The sequence below is a fragment of the Stigmatopora argus genome, chromosome 6, assembly GCF_051989625.1.
Source record: "Stigmatopora argus isolate UIUO_Sarg chromosome 6, RoL_Sarg_1.0, whole genome shotgun sequence".
Taxonomy (NCBI): domain Eukaryota; kingdom Metazoa; phylum Chordata; class Actinopteri; order Syngnathiformes; family Syngnathidae; genus Stigmatopora; species Stigmatopora argus.
This window is the reverse complement of record NC_135392.1, coordinates 16172501-16191949: the sequence shown is the minus strand read 5'-3', so window position 1 is coordinate 16191949 and position 19449 is coordinate 16172501. Positions and strand designations below refer to the sequence as shown.

Here is a 19449-nt window from a genome sequence, read left to right as displayed (position 1 = left end):
AATAATTATACTATTGTTAACTATACAGTCATGGCCAAAAGTTTTGAGAATGGCACAAATATTACATTTTCACAAAGTCTGTTCCTTCAGAGTTTTTAGGTGTTTGCCAGATGTGTCTATGGTATGATGACATCCAATTAGAAGCATTTCACAAGTATCAAAAGCTTTTATTGAGAATTACATGCAATGGGTCAATATTTGCAGTGTTAACCCTTCTTTTTCAAGACCTCTGCAATTTTCCCTGGCATGCTGGCGATCAACTTCTTGTATAATCAATGCTTGGGGTTTGTCAGAATTTGTGGGTTTCTGATTGTCCGCCTGCCTCTTGAGGATTGACCACAAGTTCCCAAGGGGATTAAGATTTGGAGAGTTTCCGTGTCAAGGGCCCAAAATCTTAATGTTTTGTTCCTTAAGCCATTTTCTTATGACCTTTGCTTAATGGCAAGGTGCTCCATCATGCTGGGAAAGGCATTCTTCATCACCAAATATGCAAACTCCACACAGGAAGGTCCACACCTGGGATTGAACCCTCGATCCCAGAACTGTGAGGCCGACACGCTAACCACTCGCACATCTCTTCGGTTGATTTTTAAAAAAATATTATTATTTCATTCATTCATCCATGCAACTTCCCTACCGCCCATCCTCGAAAGGGTTGCGGGAATTGCTGTTGCCTAACCCAGCTGTCATTGGGCAAAAGGCAGGCTACACCCTAGCCCGGTCGCCAGTTGGTCGTAGGGCACACATAGAAACAAACGACCATGCGCACTCCCAAATTATTATTTCATTGATTTCATATTGCACAACAACTTTTGTTTTGAAGGCAAGTTAACAAAAATAAAATGGCTGTAAAAAATTTCTGCACCATATATTGTTCTATTACATTTCATAGAGTTAGGAAGGAGTTGTCTTCTCAATTATTGTATGTCAGAAACACAAAAATGCTCTTTTCAATCATATTATATATATAAAGTAAATGTAACTTTGTTACTTTCATAAACAAATAGTCTGTAAAGTAATTTCTTTACTTTCTCCAGAAGAGGAACTATAACTCTTTACTTTTCAAAACCAACTAGAACATCAACACCTATGACTGACTGACTGTCGACTAATCTTGGGTGTAGTCTGCCTTTTCACCCGAAGTCAGCTAGGATGGGCTCCAGCACCCCGCAACCCTGATGAGAACAAGTGGTGTTGAAAATGAATGGATGTATTAATACATATATAAATCTTTAGTAAAGATTATTTGGGCAAAATAAGACTAAAAAAACAAAGAAAAAACATTCAAATAGGTTTGGCCCATGTGTATTTTGCTGTATAAATATTCCATGCCCTCTCATATCTTAACTCTTTGGTTGCCTTTGACAGAAGCAAATGATCGCTTCTGTAGCCTTCCAGTTGAAGTTGATTGTATCCTTTTCGTTCATTCATCCATTTTCTGAACCGCTTTATCCTCATTAGGGTCGCGGGGGATGCTGGAGCCAGTCCCAGCTGACTCCGGGCCGGAGACGGTGGACACCCTAAATCGGTGGCCAGCCGATCGCAGGGCACAAGGAGATGGACAACCATGCACACTCACATCCATTCCTAGGAGCAATTTAGAGTGTCCAATCAGCCTACCATTCATGGTTTTGGAATGTGGGAGGAAACCGGCGTACCCGGAGAAAACCCACACAGGCGCGGGGAGAACATGCAAACTCCACACAGGTGGACCGACCTGGATTTGAACCCAGGACCCAGAGCTGTGAGACCGACACGTTAACCACCCAAGTCGCAGAGCCGCCCTTGATTGTACCCGTGTTTTCAATATTAATTGCACTCTATCACTAAATAAAGTGAATAAGTTAAGCAAACAATAACTTTTGGATAGAACTGTCCATGAAAACGTAAATTCCGAATAATTAACTATTGAAGTAAAAATGAACATCTTATTCCTCCCTTTTTTGCCCTCAAGCAACGCAAATCAAACAGTATATTCCGTTACAGCAGAGGGCGCTGGGGTCCCATTAGGTCCTGACTCGAGGAAAGAAAGAAGTCGAAGAAGGCCGTTCTTTCCGGCCAGCGCTACCAACAAGTGAAGCTAGTCGTTTGGACGAAGTGAACTCGACGGGAAACATTTGAGTCGCGCTACTGCTTCGGTTGTGGTGAGTTAAGTCAAAATTGGTTAAAATAATAACAAGTGTTGACGGAAGCGTCGAATCTGGTTTGCTGATAGCCAATTGCCTCAAGAAGTGATGACTCACTCTTTGGGATGCTAAGGTTAGCTTCCGTGTTCGCCCGTTTGACTATAGGGGGATGGGTGGAAAATACTTGTTTTACTAGTACTGATTGAGTTACTGTGTCGACATTGGCGAGGTTTTGTAAATCCTGGCTTAAAACAAAACTATATTGACTGGAGCTTTTCTTTGACAATGTACTTTGAAACGTTGCGCGACGTGATGGCATTGCCGCCTGCCTTTTCTACGGGAAGTCTGGAAATGGCGTCGAAAGAGGTTCCCCAGATGAGCCGTTCGTTTGAAACACGTCATTGATTTTACAATATGCGCCTCCTAATGTTTGATGTACGCGATACAAACCACTTTTTACTTCTATGTGGTAATATAGGTGCACATTTTGCTTTTAGTTTAACAAAGGAAGAGGTGTACATTACCCTCAAAAGCAACTGTTCGGTAAGATACGCTTTATTTTTAAGGTCACGTGGTTAAAACGTACGTGTGAACCATCGAAATCACAAACAATACATTAAGTATGCAATATTTGCATGCAAGTCGAGTACGAGTCCCCCAATTTGGTGGCTCTGGCGATACCGATTCGCGATCCTATACCTATATGCAACATTAAATCCGTATAAGGGAGTTATTAGTGAAAACATTTTTTGGCAAATCAATTCTGCAGCACCAAATAAGGTTGCAAACAAACTACATGTAAATATTTAATTAATCTAAACCTATGTAATAGAAAAAAACAGTCCAATGTGATAACAAACTTGATACTGATTTTTTCCCCAGTGGTTCAAATTTAAACATGTTATACTGGAAAGGTATTTGTGTACTATATTCAAACTAGTTTTTTTGTATCCCTGAACTCTTCCGCTGCCATTGAGGGTTATAGACATCAAATTAGACTTCGGCAATAAATGGATAACTATTTTATCGTCAAATAACAATAATACATTTCGATAAAATTCAATACATTTAAACTGCAATTACACCACCCGAACGCCCCAAAGAACTGGGGCGCTGATGCCACGTTAATGCTAGTTCAAGACCAATGTTCAGTAGATGAAGAAGGTAAGGAACAAGCAGCTATTTTTAACATAGTTAGCAATAGAGTGGCTAACACCGAGCATAAAAGCTAAAGGACTATAACACAACAAAAATAAGCGATTATGAGATGCAGGACAACACCAACATGACTCAAGTTAAGTGTCTGTCGTTTTCTTGCCTTTTTTAAATGCATCTTAAAATACCTGTGCACAAACAGCAGCTTTCTTGAAAATTTGACAAGTGCCCGATTCATTCCCTTTGCTATTGAAACTCAGCCATTTGGCAATGTAGGAAGCTTGCATTGAATTGAATGCTTTTATTGTCATAATGTGGATGATATGACAATTTTCCAACTTTCTTTCCCCCTCTTGTTGCAGGTATTTCACCAATTGACGTGTACCTGCTGAAATGGGAGGTAAGAAGTCAAGTTGTTACTTGGCAATATTTTATATGACCACCTGTCCTGAATTACATGTGGAAACTCGGCTAGCAATCAATATAGATGGGGGTTCATCAAACGTGAAGTATTATCGCTACATACATTACTTTTACACTGATATTAGGGCCGTCCCAATTCCATATTTTTTGCATGAGACTCCGAGTCACCTGGTTGTGAGAATCTGCAGATACCGAGAAGTAAAAATGCACCGACCTAATGAATATTGTGATTTTTGGATGAGACATGAACACCAAATTATATAAAGTATTAATTTTACCCAGGTTATGCTTCAAAGCATCACAGACCCTTGCAAGAGTTCCATTTAATTACAGTTTTCTAGACATTACTTTAACACGGTGCAAGATGATAAATAGTGAAATCTTGTTTGATCTCGGGCATCTTTCATTTCATAGTACTCTCACTTCTGTCTCAAATAACTAGAATTAATAAATGGGATTACAAGTCGACAGCTTACATTACTAACATAATGTGCTTTATTAGAACCAATGAACAAAACTTGAGCATCCCTGAATGGGACATATCATAGGCTTTTTGCTATGAGCTGTGTGTCCACAAAGATTGAACTTTTGCAAAAGCTCCATTCGACTTAGATATTGTTGCTACTCTGTCAAGCTTTGTGGCTCTGATGGTAAATATCTTTTTCAGGCAAGCGTATACCGCAGTATGTTAGTGATTTCTTTTGGAGCAATATCATCCAGAAAGCAGAAGGGTTTGCAGTATGCAGTGGAGGGTTACATTCACAATATACAGTATTTATTCGCATATAGGCCGCATTTGTCCGACATAAAAAAGATGACTGAATCGAGGGTGCGGCTTATAGGCACATAAAAATGACATGCACGAAACGGCAAGGTGACAAAGACGCAGCGCCATAATGCAAGAAAATGCGGACGATGCGGTTATTTATTTCAAAATAAAGAATAGATAAACTGATAAAACGGCAAACAAAATTTATTTTAACCATATCTCGCATAAAAGGTGAAAAAAATCACTTATGGTTGCCACACGCGAGTCGTCTTGATAGATGTGTTCGTTTACTATGTCAGCACATCCCAATAGTTGTTAAGCCTGATCAGAGGTCTTGCGGTCGATCGTTAAAATATCATACCTGCATAATGTGTATCCCATGCTATTATTGCACCCAGAGACTTGGTGAACACTATACAGTGGTACCTCGAGATACTAGCTTATCCGGGACTGAGCTCGCATGTCGATATTCTCGTAACTCAAACAAACGTTTCCCATAGAAATGAACTAAAAACAAATTAATTCGTTCCAATCCTCTGAAAAAACACCCAAAACAGGATATTGGATTGGAAAAACTTTTTTTTCCTGATTTGCCATCTGTTGACAAAGTAACAAATAATTAGTGGTTTAATATTACTAAAATGTGTTTAATACTACTAAAATTATACGGATTTCGCTGGGGGGGAGAGAGAGAGAGTGGGGACTTTTTGCACGGCAATACGCTCGTAACACAACAAACAAATTTAAATGAACTTGGATTACGATGCAGACACACTCAAAAATAAATTCAATCTAACTTTACACTAAACTTAATTCTATTTTTTTTAGTTTTTATACCTTCTCCCTACTGGGTTGGCTTTATTTGCCCCGCCTCCACCCTGACTGCACGGCAACGCGCTCGTAACAACACAAACAAATTTAAATGAACTTGGATTACAATGCAGACACACTCAAAAATAAGTTTAATCTAACCTTACACTAAACTTAATTATAATTTTGCTTTAAATTTGTATACCTTCTCCCGACTGGGTTGGCTCTATTTGCCCCGCCTCCACCCTGACTTTCACATGCAACCTATCGATTTTTTGCTTTTGTATTCCCTTCAAAATATTCCCAAAGTGATGCACACAAATGTCCTCACAATAGGATAATGCACGACCACTTGCCAACGAGCCATTTGCACCGACTAACGGGGGGAAAAATACTGAAAAAATGCAATGCTCCGCTCAGTGCTTGTAGAGACATTACACGAGGGAGTTGCGACCATAGAGACATTACACGAGGGAGTTGCGACCAGAGAGACATTACACGAGGGAGTTGCGGGGAGAGAGACAGTGCCCATGATGTTCTTATGAGCAGCCTCTCGCGTCCGCTGCCTGCTCGTATTTCAAAAATTTTCTCGTATCAAGATAAATATTTGCTCAAAATTTTACTCTTATCACAAATTGCTCGTATGTCGAGGTACCACTGTACCGCTATGGACAACTTCCTGGTTGTGCTTACGCTACTTCCTTTTTGAATTTGTCTACGTACAGGCAACCCTCCCTTTTGGAACACAGAAAGGAAATGATTGTACATTTGTGATTATGAAATAAAACAAAATTTCGCTTAATTTTTTTTAACAGGTTGTATTGCGGTAATATGAACCACCTAAAAAAATCTAGACATTTCGACATTAGAAGCAATTTGGCTGCCAACATCTTAAACTTCTGGTAAGAAAATTGTAATTTCTGTCATTAAATAGATCAGATTCTCATCAAGATAGACTTATTTCTTTTTTCAAATTGAATATTTTGATATTTTGCATTTACAGGCATATAAACTTCTTTTATGATATTGACCCTAATAATATGCTTTTGATTTTTCTCAAGATCTTCCCCTCAAAGTAACATTTGTACTCCCTATTAAAACTATGAATATGGAGGTAAAAATTGTGAATTGGGGGGTGGCTTCCACGCAAGATATTGTAAAATTCAACAATTTTAGGGCAATTTTATGGGTACGGCTTATACGCGAGGGCGGCTTATATGTGAGTAAATACGGTAACTGTTTGTAGCGAAGGGAAACTACAAACATTGCAGCTGAAGTATACAGGTCGCTACCTAAATCTGAGAAATTTCACGACCTCTATATTAAATGTAACCACCGTAGCATTGTACACCCTTCATTTTCTGGTACTGCTGGTTAAGTTATCTTGTATATATTTGTCAAAAGAGAGGATCACTCTTATTGCAGTTTAGCTAAACCCAAAGGGGCCAAGGCTAATATGCTACTCATAGTGATAGAAGGGAGCCAGAGTTGGTCAATAACATGTTCTTATTTACAGCAGCAGGTAAATATTAGGGGAGTGTATTGCCTCTTATCTGGCGAGAATATTCGTATCACGATTCACATGTACCAATTAACCCTGATACTACACACGCAATTTTTTTTATTATTATCTTGGGGGGAAAATGATTAAAATGGGCAGGGTACATTCATGTCCCTTTATTCATGAAAACTTCATTCAGCACTTGTTCATAAATATAATACAACCAATACCTCTCTCTATTTTGCATGTACAGTTTAAAAAAGTCTTATTTCAGAAGTAATGTTCAGTATCTTGCATATATATCATAACACTGAAGACGCACCCCTTAAGAGATTTTTATTTCTTGCTCCACGCCAGACAATTCTTACAGCAGCAGAGACTGTCCTCTGGACTGCAAAGTTTATGTGGGGAATCTTGGAAACAACGGCAACAAGGCAGAGTTGGAATCGGCTTTTGGCTACTTCGGTCCATTAAGAAGCGTTTGGGTTGCCAGGAACCCGCCAGGCTTTGCTTTTGTAGAGTTTGAAGATCCAAGAGATGCTTCTGATGCTGTGAGAGAACTGGACGGAAGGTAGAACATTTGCTTCCTAGTTAACATGTAATGTCTTCCCAATCTGCAAAGATGCTAAACCTGTGACCTCACGCTCCCCTCAAAGAAATATGTGTGGATGTCGAGTGCGCGTTGAATTGTCCACTGGGGAAAAGCGTTCCAGAAGCCGCGGCCCCCCTCCGTCCTGGAGTCGCCCGAGAGATGAGGGCAGACGCCGAAGCTCTCCAATTAGACGCAGGTATGTTTGAAGAAGTGTCAAGGGTGTCACTTTCACTATGTACAGATGGCCGGTTTCCCCACACTGTAAATGGCAAACTGATTTTGAAAATGCTACTTCTTGGCAACGGCAAAAAGCAGAGTGATTGTGCACATTTTTCTCTGTAAATTATATTTGCGAGTGGCAAATTTAGAAAAGCAGCATCTGTCTGCACCCGACAGTGTAACTTAGTATTTTCCTCTTTTCTTTAGAAATACAATAATCTTAGAGGTGCCTAAATCTAAACCTCAATCACACCCACCTATACATAGATGACTTTATAAAATATTTCTGTCGGTATTAGTTTTGTTTTGCTGAGTTCAGTTTTCTATCTATTAATAAACTGAACCCCGTTGCAGAGTCACCACCACGCTTCTCACCATCTGAGTCAGTCAACTAGTCCTCTTTCAGCCTCATGTGACTGCTGACCAGCGATCTGCTTGGCTGGTTTTGTCACATGACCCAGGCGCAGCGCCAGTCATCAGGTTCCACCAAGCTTATGGTTCCTGAGCATGCAGTTCACGGCATCCTTCTCTGCTCCAACCTTAATCCAATCAACAGCAGCCCAACTCACGTTATCAGCCGATCGGCGTCATTACTCGTACTATTCGCCGCAGTATCAACGGGAACGGCCATTGGCTTACATCCCTCCCCACTAAAGACAGGGAAGCTCTACGGCCGTCCCCTGCAGCCAGCAAACAAGCAACCTCTTATCGCCAACATTTGCAGCATGCGGCAGATCTTCTGCAATTTCACCTCCCTCGCCCAGGGCTACCATGCGCCATTTCTTTATTGTCCAAACCCCCCTCAAAAAAATAGTAAGTTGCTTTTATCATGCTTTTCATAGTAATGAGTTTTTTTTTTCTTTTTTTCTCTCCGAAACGTTAAAGCTCCCATCATCCACGTGGCAGTGGTGTAGATTAAAAATAAAAGCACTAGAGTAGAGCGACAAAACATTAGGCAGATTTTTCTGGTCTGGTATTGCATTTGCTGCAAATAATTGCCCATGGTTTATGGCTCAAGCGACTGGCCATTTAAAGTGACCTGGCAGTTTTGGTCTTTTTTTTTCCTTCTATGTTAATACAATTTCACCTCTCAAATATCCCTCATTTAAAATATTATCAATACTTATTTGGCTTGTTGCAGTGCTTTGAGCAAGCGATTTAAAACCGACACGCCCCCTTCATCTCTACACACATGCTTGAATACACGTACTGTAACTGGATACAGTCCCAAAGCAGAGTGACTTTGCATAGACTGTCACGTGTTTTGGACCTCTTCCTGTTTGGTTCACGACTTAAAAAAAAAAAGTTATCACATTGAGCCATCAATAGGAAGCCCGGTCAAGATGATCCTGTGAGGTTTCCATTCTACCCAACCATGTTTTTTCTACTTTAACATATTTTCCCCCTCCTGGTTTTATCTACATTCTAGATCCCCTCGGAGAAGGAGTTTGAGCCGCAGTCGCAGCAGGTATGTTAATTTTTTTTTAAATATATCTTTTTTCATTTCTTATTTATGCATTTACCATCATTTTCCCTTCAGGTCTCTGTCACGAGACAAACGCAGGTATCGGTCTCTGTCACGAGACAAGAACCGTAAACGCTCAAAATCATTCTCGCGGTCAAGAAGGTATGTGTTTAGTTTAATGACAACATTGCAATCTACCCTTGGTAAATGTTACATGAATACGTAATTGTTCCATTGTTTCTGCCCTTTCCTTCACAGCCGCTCTCGTTCGAACGACAGGAAGTGAGGACACGGAATCGCTTGTGTGTGGGAACTCAAAAGTTTTATAGTTAATCTCTTTAGGCGTTATTTACCAACTCAAGCTGGTGTTCGGGGGTGTCCAAGTAACCCTGTCAATACTGTCGGTTAACAATAAACTACGTTTTTTCCTATTGGTTCATTCAGCATGATTGTCTTTGGTATGTTGTGGGATTCTTTTTTTCCCCTCCTGGTTTAATTTTTGTCCTCTTGTTGTCGAAGTGGAATTTTTTTTCTTCCAATTGTGTTGTTAAAAACTGACTTGACTAGGGCTGTTAACTACATAGAGCAGCATCTGTCGTTGTTTTACAAGATGCTCTTTCATTTTGTGGCTGACAAGATTCTTTTTGATCAATAAATGTTTTTTGCCTAGTCAAACAATGTCGGTCTTTGTCTTTTTAATTATTATTTTTTAATCTGTTCACATGATTTCTATTCACTCATGTCTTAGTCACACAGGAAGCTTCCAGTGATGGTTAAAGAAGCACCTCCCTTATATAACCTGACTTCCCCTTTAGCTGTGACTACCGTTGCACCTCACAACCTATTTGATGATACGCACACATTAGGGTAAGTCATTTACCAATTTTCAAATAATGTCATTGTTGTACTTAACATGGTATTACTGTAATCGAATTAAAATGTAGGAGGAATCAAACATGCCTGGCGGGAAAAGGCGATTTGGCTCTCATCGAAGGGTGGGACAGCGTGTTGAAATGCCAGAGGATTTGTTTGTAACAGACCAGCCATCTGTACTACAACCGGATGAAAATAAAGGATCGTTCAATATACTACCTAATGAAAGCCAGGTCACTTTAGAATCTCAGAATAGAATTTCATCAAAGCAGCAATCAAGCAGAAGAAAGCTCGGATCAAATAGACAGAGTAAAAGACGTGGTGTTGAGCAATTTACTGTTGAATCTTACCACAAACCAACAGAGGATATTGAAGATGCGAGCGCAGAAAAAATACAAACACAGATGATGCAAAAACCTGGCAGTTCAAGTGAAGATTATGATTCATTATATGGGACACATTTGTATTCAGCCTACACACCTGGAGATACTTCAGAGGCTTTGATACCCGGCTACCCTGATGAAGAAGAGCTACATCAACCCATTAATAGTGATTTGCATTCGGCTCAAGATGGTGGAGAGATGGATAGTAAGTGGGATTCTGATTCCTGTGAAAAATTGGAAAACCCAGATAAACTTTGGCCTGACAAGTTGGACTTCCAAACAATGTCAGAGTGCGTTCTGATAGATACAGAAATAGAAACTGTAAATAAAGACCCTACACAGCCAAATAAATTTTTGGGCGATATCCTAAATTTCGACTCGATGGAAACAAGTTTTCTAGCCAATAAGAAAGATGGCCCTGCTAGCACAAATCGCTACAATGAAATAGCTCAAATAAAAAAAAATGTTGAGGAACCAAACCATCCATCAGCAATAGATAACCTGTCTGCAAATGAGGAACATGAGCCATCTGACTTTTCACATGTCAGAGGGTCTCAGCTTCCACACCAAATTCAAATTAAAGAGCTCAAATCATCCCAATTTGACCAAATCGGTTTACCTAAAAATGTGGAACATGACAAAAATCTTGGCGCAAGTCTTGAAAATGTGAATGATGAAATCATTGATAATACAGCTCAGGACATTGGCTCTGGTGGTGATGATACAGATAGAATTAAAGAAGAGAGATTTACTATGGAAGCAGTTGAAAATACACAACTAACAGACAATATAGACACTTGTCCAGTTGGAGAAATAAGTGTTCCTGACCAAATAAATGCAGATTTAAACTCAACTGAACCCCAGCTGCAAAAAAAGCTTGAGATTTCCAGTGAGATGCTATATGAGATTCTTTCCACTGTCAAATCTGAGACAAAAGTAGGGGAGGAAAATGAAACTTTTTCACCATTGTCACAGAATGAAAATCTTGATGATGCAATAGAGCTGGATATGCCCAGAAAAAGTCTTAATGAAGGTGGAGAAACGATGTGCAATGTCGTGGCAGCCATAATTTCCCCACCAAAAGCAGATGAACAAAAGTTGCACTCTCAAGTCAGAGCAGCTGAACACAAACACAAGGATTTAATCAAGAAGGCTCAATTGGAAGAATACCCAATAAAAAACTCGGACATCCTGATAACTGGATCTACAGGTAATGACAATATAGGCATCATTGAAATTTTGGAGGCACATAGGTCTAATTTGAGCTCCATAAACTGTCTAGACTCAGGTTTAAATCCAGAGGACAACCTCAAAGGGCCCCCTATGAAGGAGGACACCACAAAGGTTTCCAAACAGATTTTTAAAAACGAGCATGCGTCTGACCTCTCGAAGACAAGGATCAACACTGAAAAAACAGATCCCACAAAAAGTCAGGAACTGGACATTGACATTAAAGAAATGTTTGAACAGAGTGCAAAAGAAGTCTCAAGTGCAATGATGGTGAGTGAATTTACTTCAAGTGTGCAATCAGAGAACAGTCTCGTCTTTGACTCCCAAAGTAATGACAACAATGTAAGCGCAGATGAACAAACAGACTCCGTTAGCCAGGTTGCAAAAACATTTAAAATAGAAACAACTGCGTTGGAAAATTTAGAGATAAGAGGATTATACAACTCAGACACTTTTCAAGAAGAAAACATAAGTGAGTTTGTCAGAGGAAATGAACATGCTGTGTCACCACCTTCAAAGAAGATGCCAGAGGAGAAAGAACTTTCCATTGTTGAATCTGAAATAATGGATGGAGATTTTAATGAGAGTCCCGCTTCTTTTGCTGGCCAATCACTTGCAAATGCTGAGGTGCCTAATGCTACACCAGAAGTGTGCACATCTCAATCCTGTATTAATGAACATGTGAAAATAAGGCACCAAGCAGCAATTTCCCCACCAAAAGCAGACGTATCCAGGGATGATGAACTTACGGACTTGCATACTAAACAAGATACAGCAGTTCAACAACCAGATGAGGTTTTAGTTAAGGGTGCTAAATTATTAGATACAAATCAAATAAGAGTCTGCGAAATCTTGATTGATCAACATCAAGGTGATGTTGATAAAAATACTGGCATTGTCAATGATATTTTAGAAACACATGCATCTAAATTAAGTCTCATGAACTCTTTTGATTTGGGTTTAACTCCACGGGACAATGCAAAAGAGGTCCCCATGAAGGATTATGCATCTGATTCCATGAGTAAATGGGTCGAAACAGGAAGAACAGAAACCACACAAAGTCAGGTGAAAGAAAATGAAATGAAGGATGAACTCATGAAGAGCGAATCTTCACAAAGTGTGGAACCAGAGAGAGAAATCTTTGACTTCCAATCTGATGACAACAATACAAGCGCAGATGAGCAAACAGATTCCATTACCGATGTAAGGATCAGGAGAAAACTGGGCTCTAGTCGACGTGACAAAAGAAGGCATATTATGGTCTTTGCTGATGAACTGTACACTGACTCCGGATTCATTGAATCAAATACTCATTCACAAATACTACATGAACAATCGAGTGCAACTAAGGTTTCAGGGAGTGTAGAAGCTCCAGTTGTTCAGTCCAAAACAAAATCGGTGGTGGAAAATGTACAGACTGATTTTCTGAACCACCCACTTTCAGATGCAAAGCTTTCTATTGCAACACTGGAGATGTGCACATCTAAAGGTGGCCTTAAAAAAGACACAGAGTACAGTGAAGCAAAAGCCACAATTTCCTCAACAAAAGCAGAAATACCCACAGATGAGCAACATGAGCATGCAAGCTTTTTTGAAGTCATAGATGCTCCGTATCCCAACTTCATTTTAAATGACGAGCTTCAATCAATAGAGACAGAACGTAATGAAGACTTGGTCATTTTTGATCCTGCTTTGAATCTAAACCTAAAGGTCATAACTAAGGAGACACACAATGAGACGACAGATGATGCAGCCGGAAATCGCAACAATGAAAAAGATCCCCCAGAAGATAAGTTGACGTTTACAATTGAAATTCCCAAGATGGAAAACACCCAAAAGAATAGCCTTAACAAAGATGAAAATGTTCAGTATGGGCCTGAAAAAGGCATAAATCTATTGCCACAAGAGGAAAAGGAGGAAAAATGTGAGCAGGTCAGCATTTCTGGAGGCAACAGTTCTCAATTTTGGAAAAGTGATATCAATAAAACACTCAAACAAAAATTAGATGTTAACTCACTAAATCATTTTGATGACCCCACAACTGAACTCTTACAAATGGAACCTTTAGTGGAATTGGAATCGTACAAGGAACTGAATATGCAAGAAACACAGAATATCTGGAATAAAGTGTCACAGGAACCCAAAGATGAGACAGTTGAAGCTTTGGAAACTCAATTAACTACATCAGATGACTCAATTTCTCCAAATTCAGACAAATATGATGTTGGCAAGACCAATTCACACAGGGCGGTCCCAGATGTACAATGTAGTAATACTTTAGTGGAAGAATCAGATGAAAGATTCCAGGCAAAAACTATATCTTTAAATGAAGAGTCCCTGGAAAACATTCTAGAAACTGAGAAAGATGACCAGGGAAAATGTGTTGAAGAAATACCCGATAATTCAGAAAAAACAGGACAGGTAAATGAGTCATTAACGCCATCTAAGAAGAGAAAGATGGGCTCTACTCGCAGGTCTTGGATCAACAAGAAACACGAGGCAGAAATTCACAGAGAACACGATAGGGGAGACCTAGAAAATGTAGGAGCAATGGAGGATTTACAGCAGACTGAAGCAATACTAAGTCAAAGGACCAAATATTCACTTGAAAAGGAGCAGGAATTCAACACAGCTGAGGTTGTCCAGGACACTGGCGGTGTCATGACTACGTTTTCGGAAAAGGCGATGCAAATACAAAATGAGCATGATGTAAACGGTGCTCATCGTTTTGCTTCACAAGTAGTTGACGTGAGAGGAAATGACCAAGACGTGGCGCATTCTACGGAGACGTATAGACCTGATCAAGATCCAGACTATAAAGTTCATCATGTAAGTTCTCAGTACAGTGAGAGTCAGGAAAGTGAATTTTTAAGTAAAGCCACAGGACACGAAGCTAGTGAAATTGAAGGTCAACCCACAACTCAAATACTTGGTGGAGAACACATAAATGAACAACCAAATATACACGGAGTAAATACTGAGAGTGATAAAAATGTGAAAAGTCCCACGTTGAAAGACAAAAAAAGGATTGGCTCGAAACGCAAAAATCTCGGAACCTTGGCGAAGGGGGACTTGGAGCTGAAGTTGAATTTGAGTAAAGGGGAACCGGTGACAGCTCTTGTTCATGGTGTTCTAACAGAGCGTGCCTGTCAAAGCGATGATAAAGAGTTGAAACATGAAAGCTCAGAACCAAACAAAGAACACACTGGAGATCCTCCAAGCGCAATCCCGGCTCATGATACAGGCGGGGAAAATATCATTTCAGAGTATCGGATTCAAGACGACACCATGGAAACAAAGTCAATCGCTGCCAAACCTGATGGGCTCTCAGAATTAGAAGTAAGGGTTAGAAAGCGGAAAATGGGATCTCACCGGAAGTCCCGAGTACAACAAACTCATGTGAAACCAAATGAAGCCGGCAAATTGCAAACAGAACCTGTGACAGCTTCAACTACACACCACCTTGCTGATGACATCATACAAGGGGCGGAAGAATTACAGGTAAGAGACAAAGTACATAATTATACAGACGCTCCCCTACTTACGAACGAGTTAGGTTCCGAGCGATTGTTCATAAGTTGAATTAGTTTGTAAGTTGATTCAGTGCTATATTTTGTATTATAATTTATGTTTAAGGCCTATATAAGTATATTGAAGGTTTATATAAGTGCATTTGTATGTTTAAGGCTTGTATAAGTAACACGCATTGGTTTGTACTGAAAAAAACATTTAATAAAATGGAGAGAATATGTACAGTACTGTATAGAGAGAGAGAGAGAGAGAGAGAGAGAGAGAAAGATTTATGTATTATAAACTGGCTGAAAGAAGTGATCTAACGACGATTGCACAGTTCTTCTTTTTTTCATCATAAATGATGCGGTAGCACTGTATGGCATCATTCAATTGATTTGCAAACTTTGTGCAACGTTCAATATTTGGGTCCTGCTGCTCGATCTTTCTGTTTATAAATGGTACTGACGGTCGAACGATTAAATGCCCGTGAAACGCTCACCACTCTCACGCGCATCAAGCTTCGTTATTATTGCCACTCGTTTCAAATGAAATGGCTTGCCTCTTCCTTGCAACTCCCTCAATAGAAGCCTCTCGCTTTTTACCAACCATATTCAATAATGGATGCACGAGATATTTAATGATACAAATGAAAAAGGTTCTTTGCGCACTGGAGATACGTTCACGCACTTCCACATTGCAACGAAGAAGGTAGATGCTGGGTGAGCTGAGCCCTCACAGCGCCAGGCGTCGGTATACATTTTTCGACTTAAACGCAATTTGCAGACATGTTCGTATGTACCATTGTTCATAAGTTGAATGTTCGTAAGTAGGGGAGCGTCTGTACATTTAAATGTTCAATGCAATCCATGATTTCAATCATCTCAAATAAATGACTGCGTATATTATACAATGACTGTTTATTCTGGACAGTTGGTGACTTATGTAAGCTCCTTTCTATTTAAACTAATATGATGGTGCGCTTTGGTATTCTATTCTTTCTACATCGATCAGGTATTGATTGCAAGCGTAATAACAAAATTGCTTTAGAAATTAGGATTTGTAAAGACACTATATTACGTGACATGTTTGTATGCTATCTTGATCTGCTTTCTATTTTTATGTGATGAATCAAAAAATTCAAGATGTCAAACTCCTTTTTGCCGCCATACGAACCGATATGATGGCTCCATATCATGCGCACAATAAATGACACGAAGCCTTCAGAAACACGCTTTTAAAATGAGAGAGAGAGAGAGAGAGAGAGACAGAGAGAGACAGAGAGAGACAGAGAGAGACGGAGAGAGACAGAGAGAGACAGAGAGAGACAGAGAGAGACAGAGAGACAGAGAGAGACGGAGAGAGACGGAGAGAGACGGAGAGAGACGGAGAGAGACGGAGAGAGACGGAGAGAGACGGAGAGAGACGGAGAGAGACGGAGAGAGACGGAGAGAGACGGAGAGAGACGGAGAGAGACGGAGAGAGACGGAGAGAGACGGAGAGAGACGGAGAGAGACGGAGAGAGACGGAGAGAGACGGAGAGAGACGGAGAGGGAGAGAGACGGAGAGAGACGGAGAGAGACGGAGAGAGACGGAGAGAGACGGAGAGAGACGGAGAGAGACGGAGAGAGACGGAGAGAGACGGAGAGAGACGGAGAGAGACGGAGAGAGACGGAGAGAGACGGAGAGAGACGGAGAGAGACGGAGAGAGACGGAGAGAGACGGAGAGAGACGGAGAGAGACGGAGAGAGACGGAGAGAGACGGAGAGAGACGGAGAGAGACGGAGAGAGACGGAGAGAGACGGAGAGAGACGGAGAGAGACGGAGAGAGACAGAGAGAGACAGACTACAAATAAAACCTTGTGAATTCTCAAATGACAAATATGGAATTAGAGCAAAAATCATGTAGTGGAGGGACCGGATCTGGCCTAGTGTTTTACACCTGTGATTTAGGAGCTTAAAAATGACTGAAGTGTTTTTAAATAATGCAGAGTGTATTTTCAAAATCAAATAGCCCCCTTTCTATTATTTTGAATCCAATGTAACAAAAGACTGAACATCTCATCTTCAGGTCAATGGAGACAATATGAGACCATCATCTAATATTTCAAAGTCTGTGAGGTAAGAGTCTTATGTACAGCTTCCATTTTATTTTCAGTAATAGGCCACTACTATGCACTGGCACATATTCCCCTCTCTGATTCACAACAGACTGCATGCAACTCACGACGTGACGCCATCCCAAATCCTTCGGGATAGAGTCCACCAGCCTCCAGATACTTGGAATGTTCCGCATGGTATAAACACATTATTTGGGTCTGCCATTTGTAACTAGTTAAATCAATCATTTTAGTTTGGAGTTCTATAGGAAGCCATATTATGTCAGCAGGTAAATCAACCAACTTGAACCCCTATAACGTGATCATGGTTGGAGACAGCTGCGTGGGCAAGACATCTTTCATGAAGCGAGCACAAAACGGGAAGTTTTTTCCTGATTTGCCTGCTTCTGCTGGTACAAATCTTATTTTCTCTTGTGTTGGGAAGAAAATAGAGGATAACAGGATGTATACTTGTTTTGAAGGTCTTGATACGTGCTTGTGGACTGTGGTCGTGGATGGCAAAACTGTGGTGCTACAGCTGTGGGATACAGCAGGTCAAGAAAGGTAAGGCTTAATCTTATTCTACTTCATTTTTTTGAAATTATTATTCTTGACAGTAACCTCCCATGAGAAACCAACAATTACACGATATAATGTTCAATCACGGCAGTGTCCCAGAACAACTTGTAAAGATTTCCTTTCAAGCACAAATTGACGTTTTCTTTTTTACGCTTACAGGGCACTCATTCAACTCTTTGGTTGTCAGTAACGGTGCTAGGTGTCCAATCCATTTTGACTGGGAGGGGCGAATGAATGTTTGTTCGTTTTCCCCTTCCCAGTCAAAATTCACTGGACCTCTAGCAGGGCCAATGGCCCTGAAAGATGAGAATTAATGTCAGTCTCGTCTCATTTCTGAAACGCTTTATTCTCACTAGGGTCTTGGGGGGTGCTGGAGCCTATCCCAGCTGAATTCGGGCCAGAGGCAGGGGACATACTGAATCAGTGGCCAGCCCATCGCAGGGCACAAGGAGACAAACAACCATTCACGCTCACACTCGTACACTAGGGGCAATCTAGAGTGTCCAATCAGCCTACCATGCATGTCTTTGGAATGTGGGAGGAAACCGGAGTACCCAGAGATAACCCACGCAGGCCCAGGGAGAACATGCAAACTCCACACAGGTGGACCGACCTGGATTTGAACCCAGGTCCCCCACTGTGAGGCTGATGCACGAACCACTCAGCCGCCGGGCCACCCCACGTCAATCTTCTCAGTTTAAATGATTTGGACATAAATATATCGTTATCAATGGCATGCAATGATTTAAATATAATAGGGGGGGAAAATCTCCTTTTTTGTGTTACTTGGGGCGGAACCAGTGTTTATTTATATTCATTTTAAATTCAATTAATTTAGCTCTTAAAGTTGTATTCATTTGTTAAAATGTCACCAACAAAAATATTGAAAAAATCTTTTAAAAAAATGATAATAGTAATTGCTTACATTAAATAAGAAAAAAGCTAAAGGTCTTAAGTAGCACCTTTTTTAAAATAGCTGTCCACTGTAGTGAGCACAGTCCCGGAACGGTCTTTAAAACGAATTTGCTGCCGCCTCACAATTGACTGAGAAACTAGCAGGATATACACGTTGAAGCGGTTCCCATCCCACTGCCCCATCCCACTGCCCAAGCACATAATGGCCAATATGTTCAAGCACAGTTCCTCATTGTGTGAATGTAACTAGTTGTCTATGCCCTCCACTTAACTGGCAACCAGTCAAGGGTGAACCCGCCTCTACTCTGTAGTCAACCGTAGCAGATGGATGGATTTCACAAAGTCATGCCTACAATTTACTCCTTACGAGATTAATTGATTCCAGAAGTGGTTTCGTAACTTGGATTTTTTTTTGTAGAGACGCATATTACATTGTAATGCGGTAAGATTCCTAATTCTTCCCCTAAAACCCCTTACAATTGATAAAAGTATGCCAATTTTGTATGAAATGTGTGCAAAACACAAAAAGGGGAAACAAATATCAAGTCATTAAAATTAAGAAATATGCCAATACATTTTCCAATGGGGAGAAATTGCAAGTGTATCTGTGAGGGCAGAGGAGTCTAATGTTTAGCAGCTGAGTAAACATATGTACACACGTATAAACATACAACCTAACAACTTTAATTTTTAGATTTGGTGAACTATTGCTCGACCAATGATTGCTTTTCATAATTTTCTAAAATACCCAAAGCATTCTTTGCAATAGCAAGACTAGTGAACACCAATCACAGCATGTT

General features: G+C 40.4%; 2 protein-coding genes across 4 annotated transcripts in view; both read left to right on the top strand.

The window, feature by feature from the left end:
- Positions 1–1991: 1991 nt before the first annotated feature.
- Positions 1992–9738, top strand: srsf3a (serine and arginine rich splicing factor 3a). Its single transcript, XM_077602385.1, has 7 exons — positions 1992–2144; positions 3644–3681; positions 7142–7355; positions 7441–7572; positions 9025–9063; positions 9136–9222; positions 9319–9738. Exons 2-7 carry the CDS (start codon positions 3675–3677, stop codon positions 9344–9346), a joined length of 507 nt encoding a protein of 168 aa, XP_077458511.1. The 5' UTR covers positions 1992–2144; positions 3644–3674; the 3' UTR covers positions 9347–9738.
- A 144-nt stretch (positions 9739–9882) lies between these two features.
- The window catches only part of rab44 (RAB44, member RAS oncogene family), a 15217-nt gene continuing 5650 nt past the window's right edge, over positions 9883–19449 (top strand). Inside the window, exons 1-6 of one of the 3 annotated variants that reach the window (XM_077602381.1) lie at positions 9883–9927; positions 10005–15047; positions 17128–17177; positions 17268–17353; positions 17443–17568; positions 17638–17719. In XM_077602381.1, the coding sequence (XP_077458507.1) occupies positions 10017–15047; positions 17128–17177; positions 17268–17353; positions 17443–17568; positions 17638–17719 (5375 nt within the window). In that variant the 5' untranslated portion in view covers positions 9883–9927; positions 10005–10016. Of the gene's footprint in view, positions 15048–17127; positions 17178–17267; positions 17354–17442; positions 17569–17637; positions 17720–19449 lie in introns of all 3 variants that reach the window. The other 2 variants (XM_077602382.1, XM_077602380.1) reach the window with 2 other exon arrangements.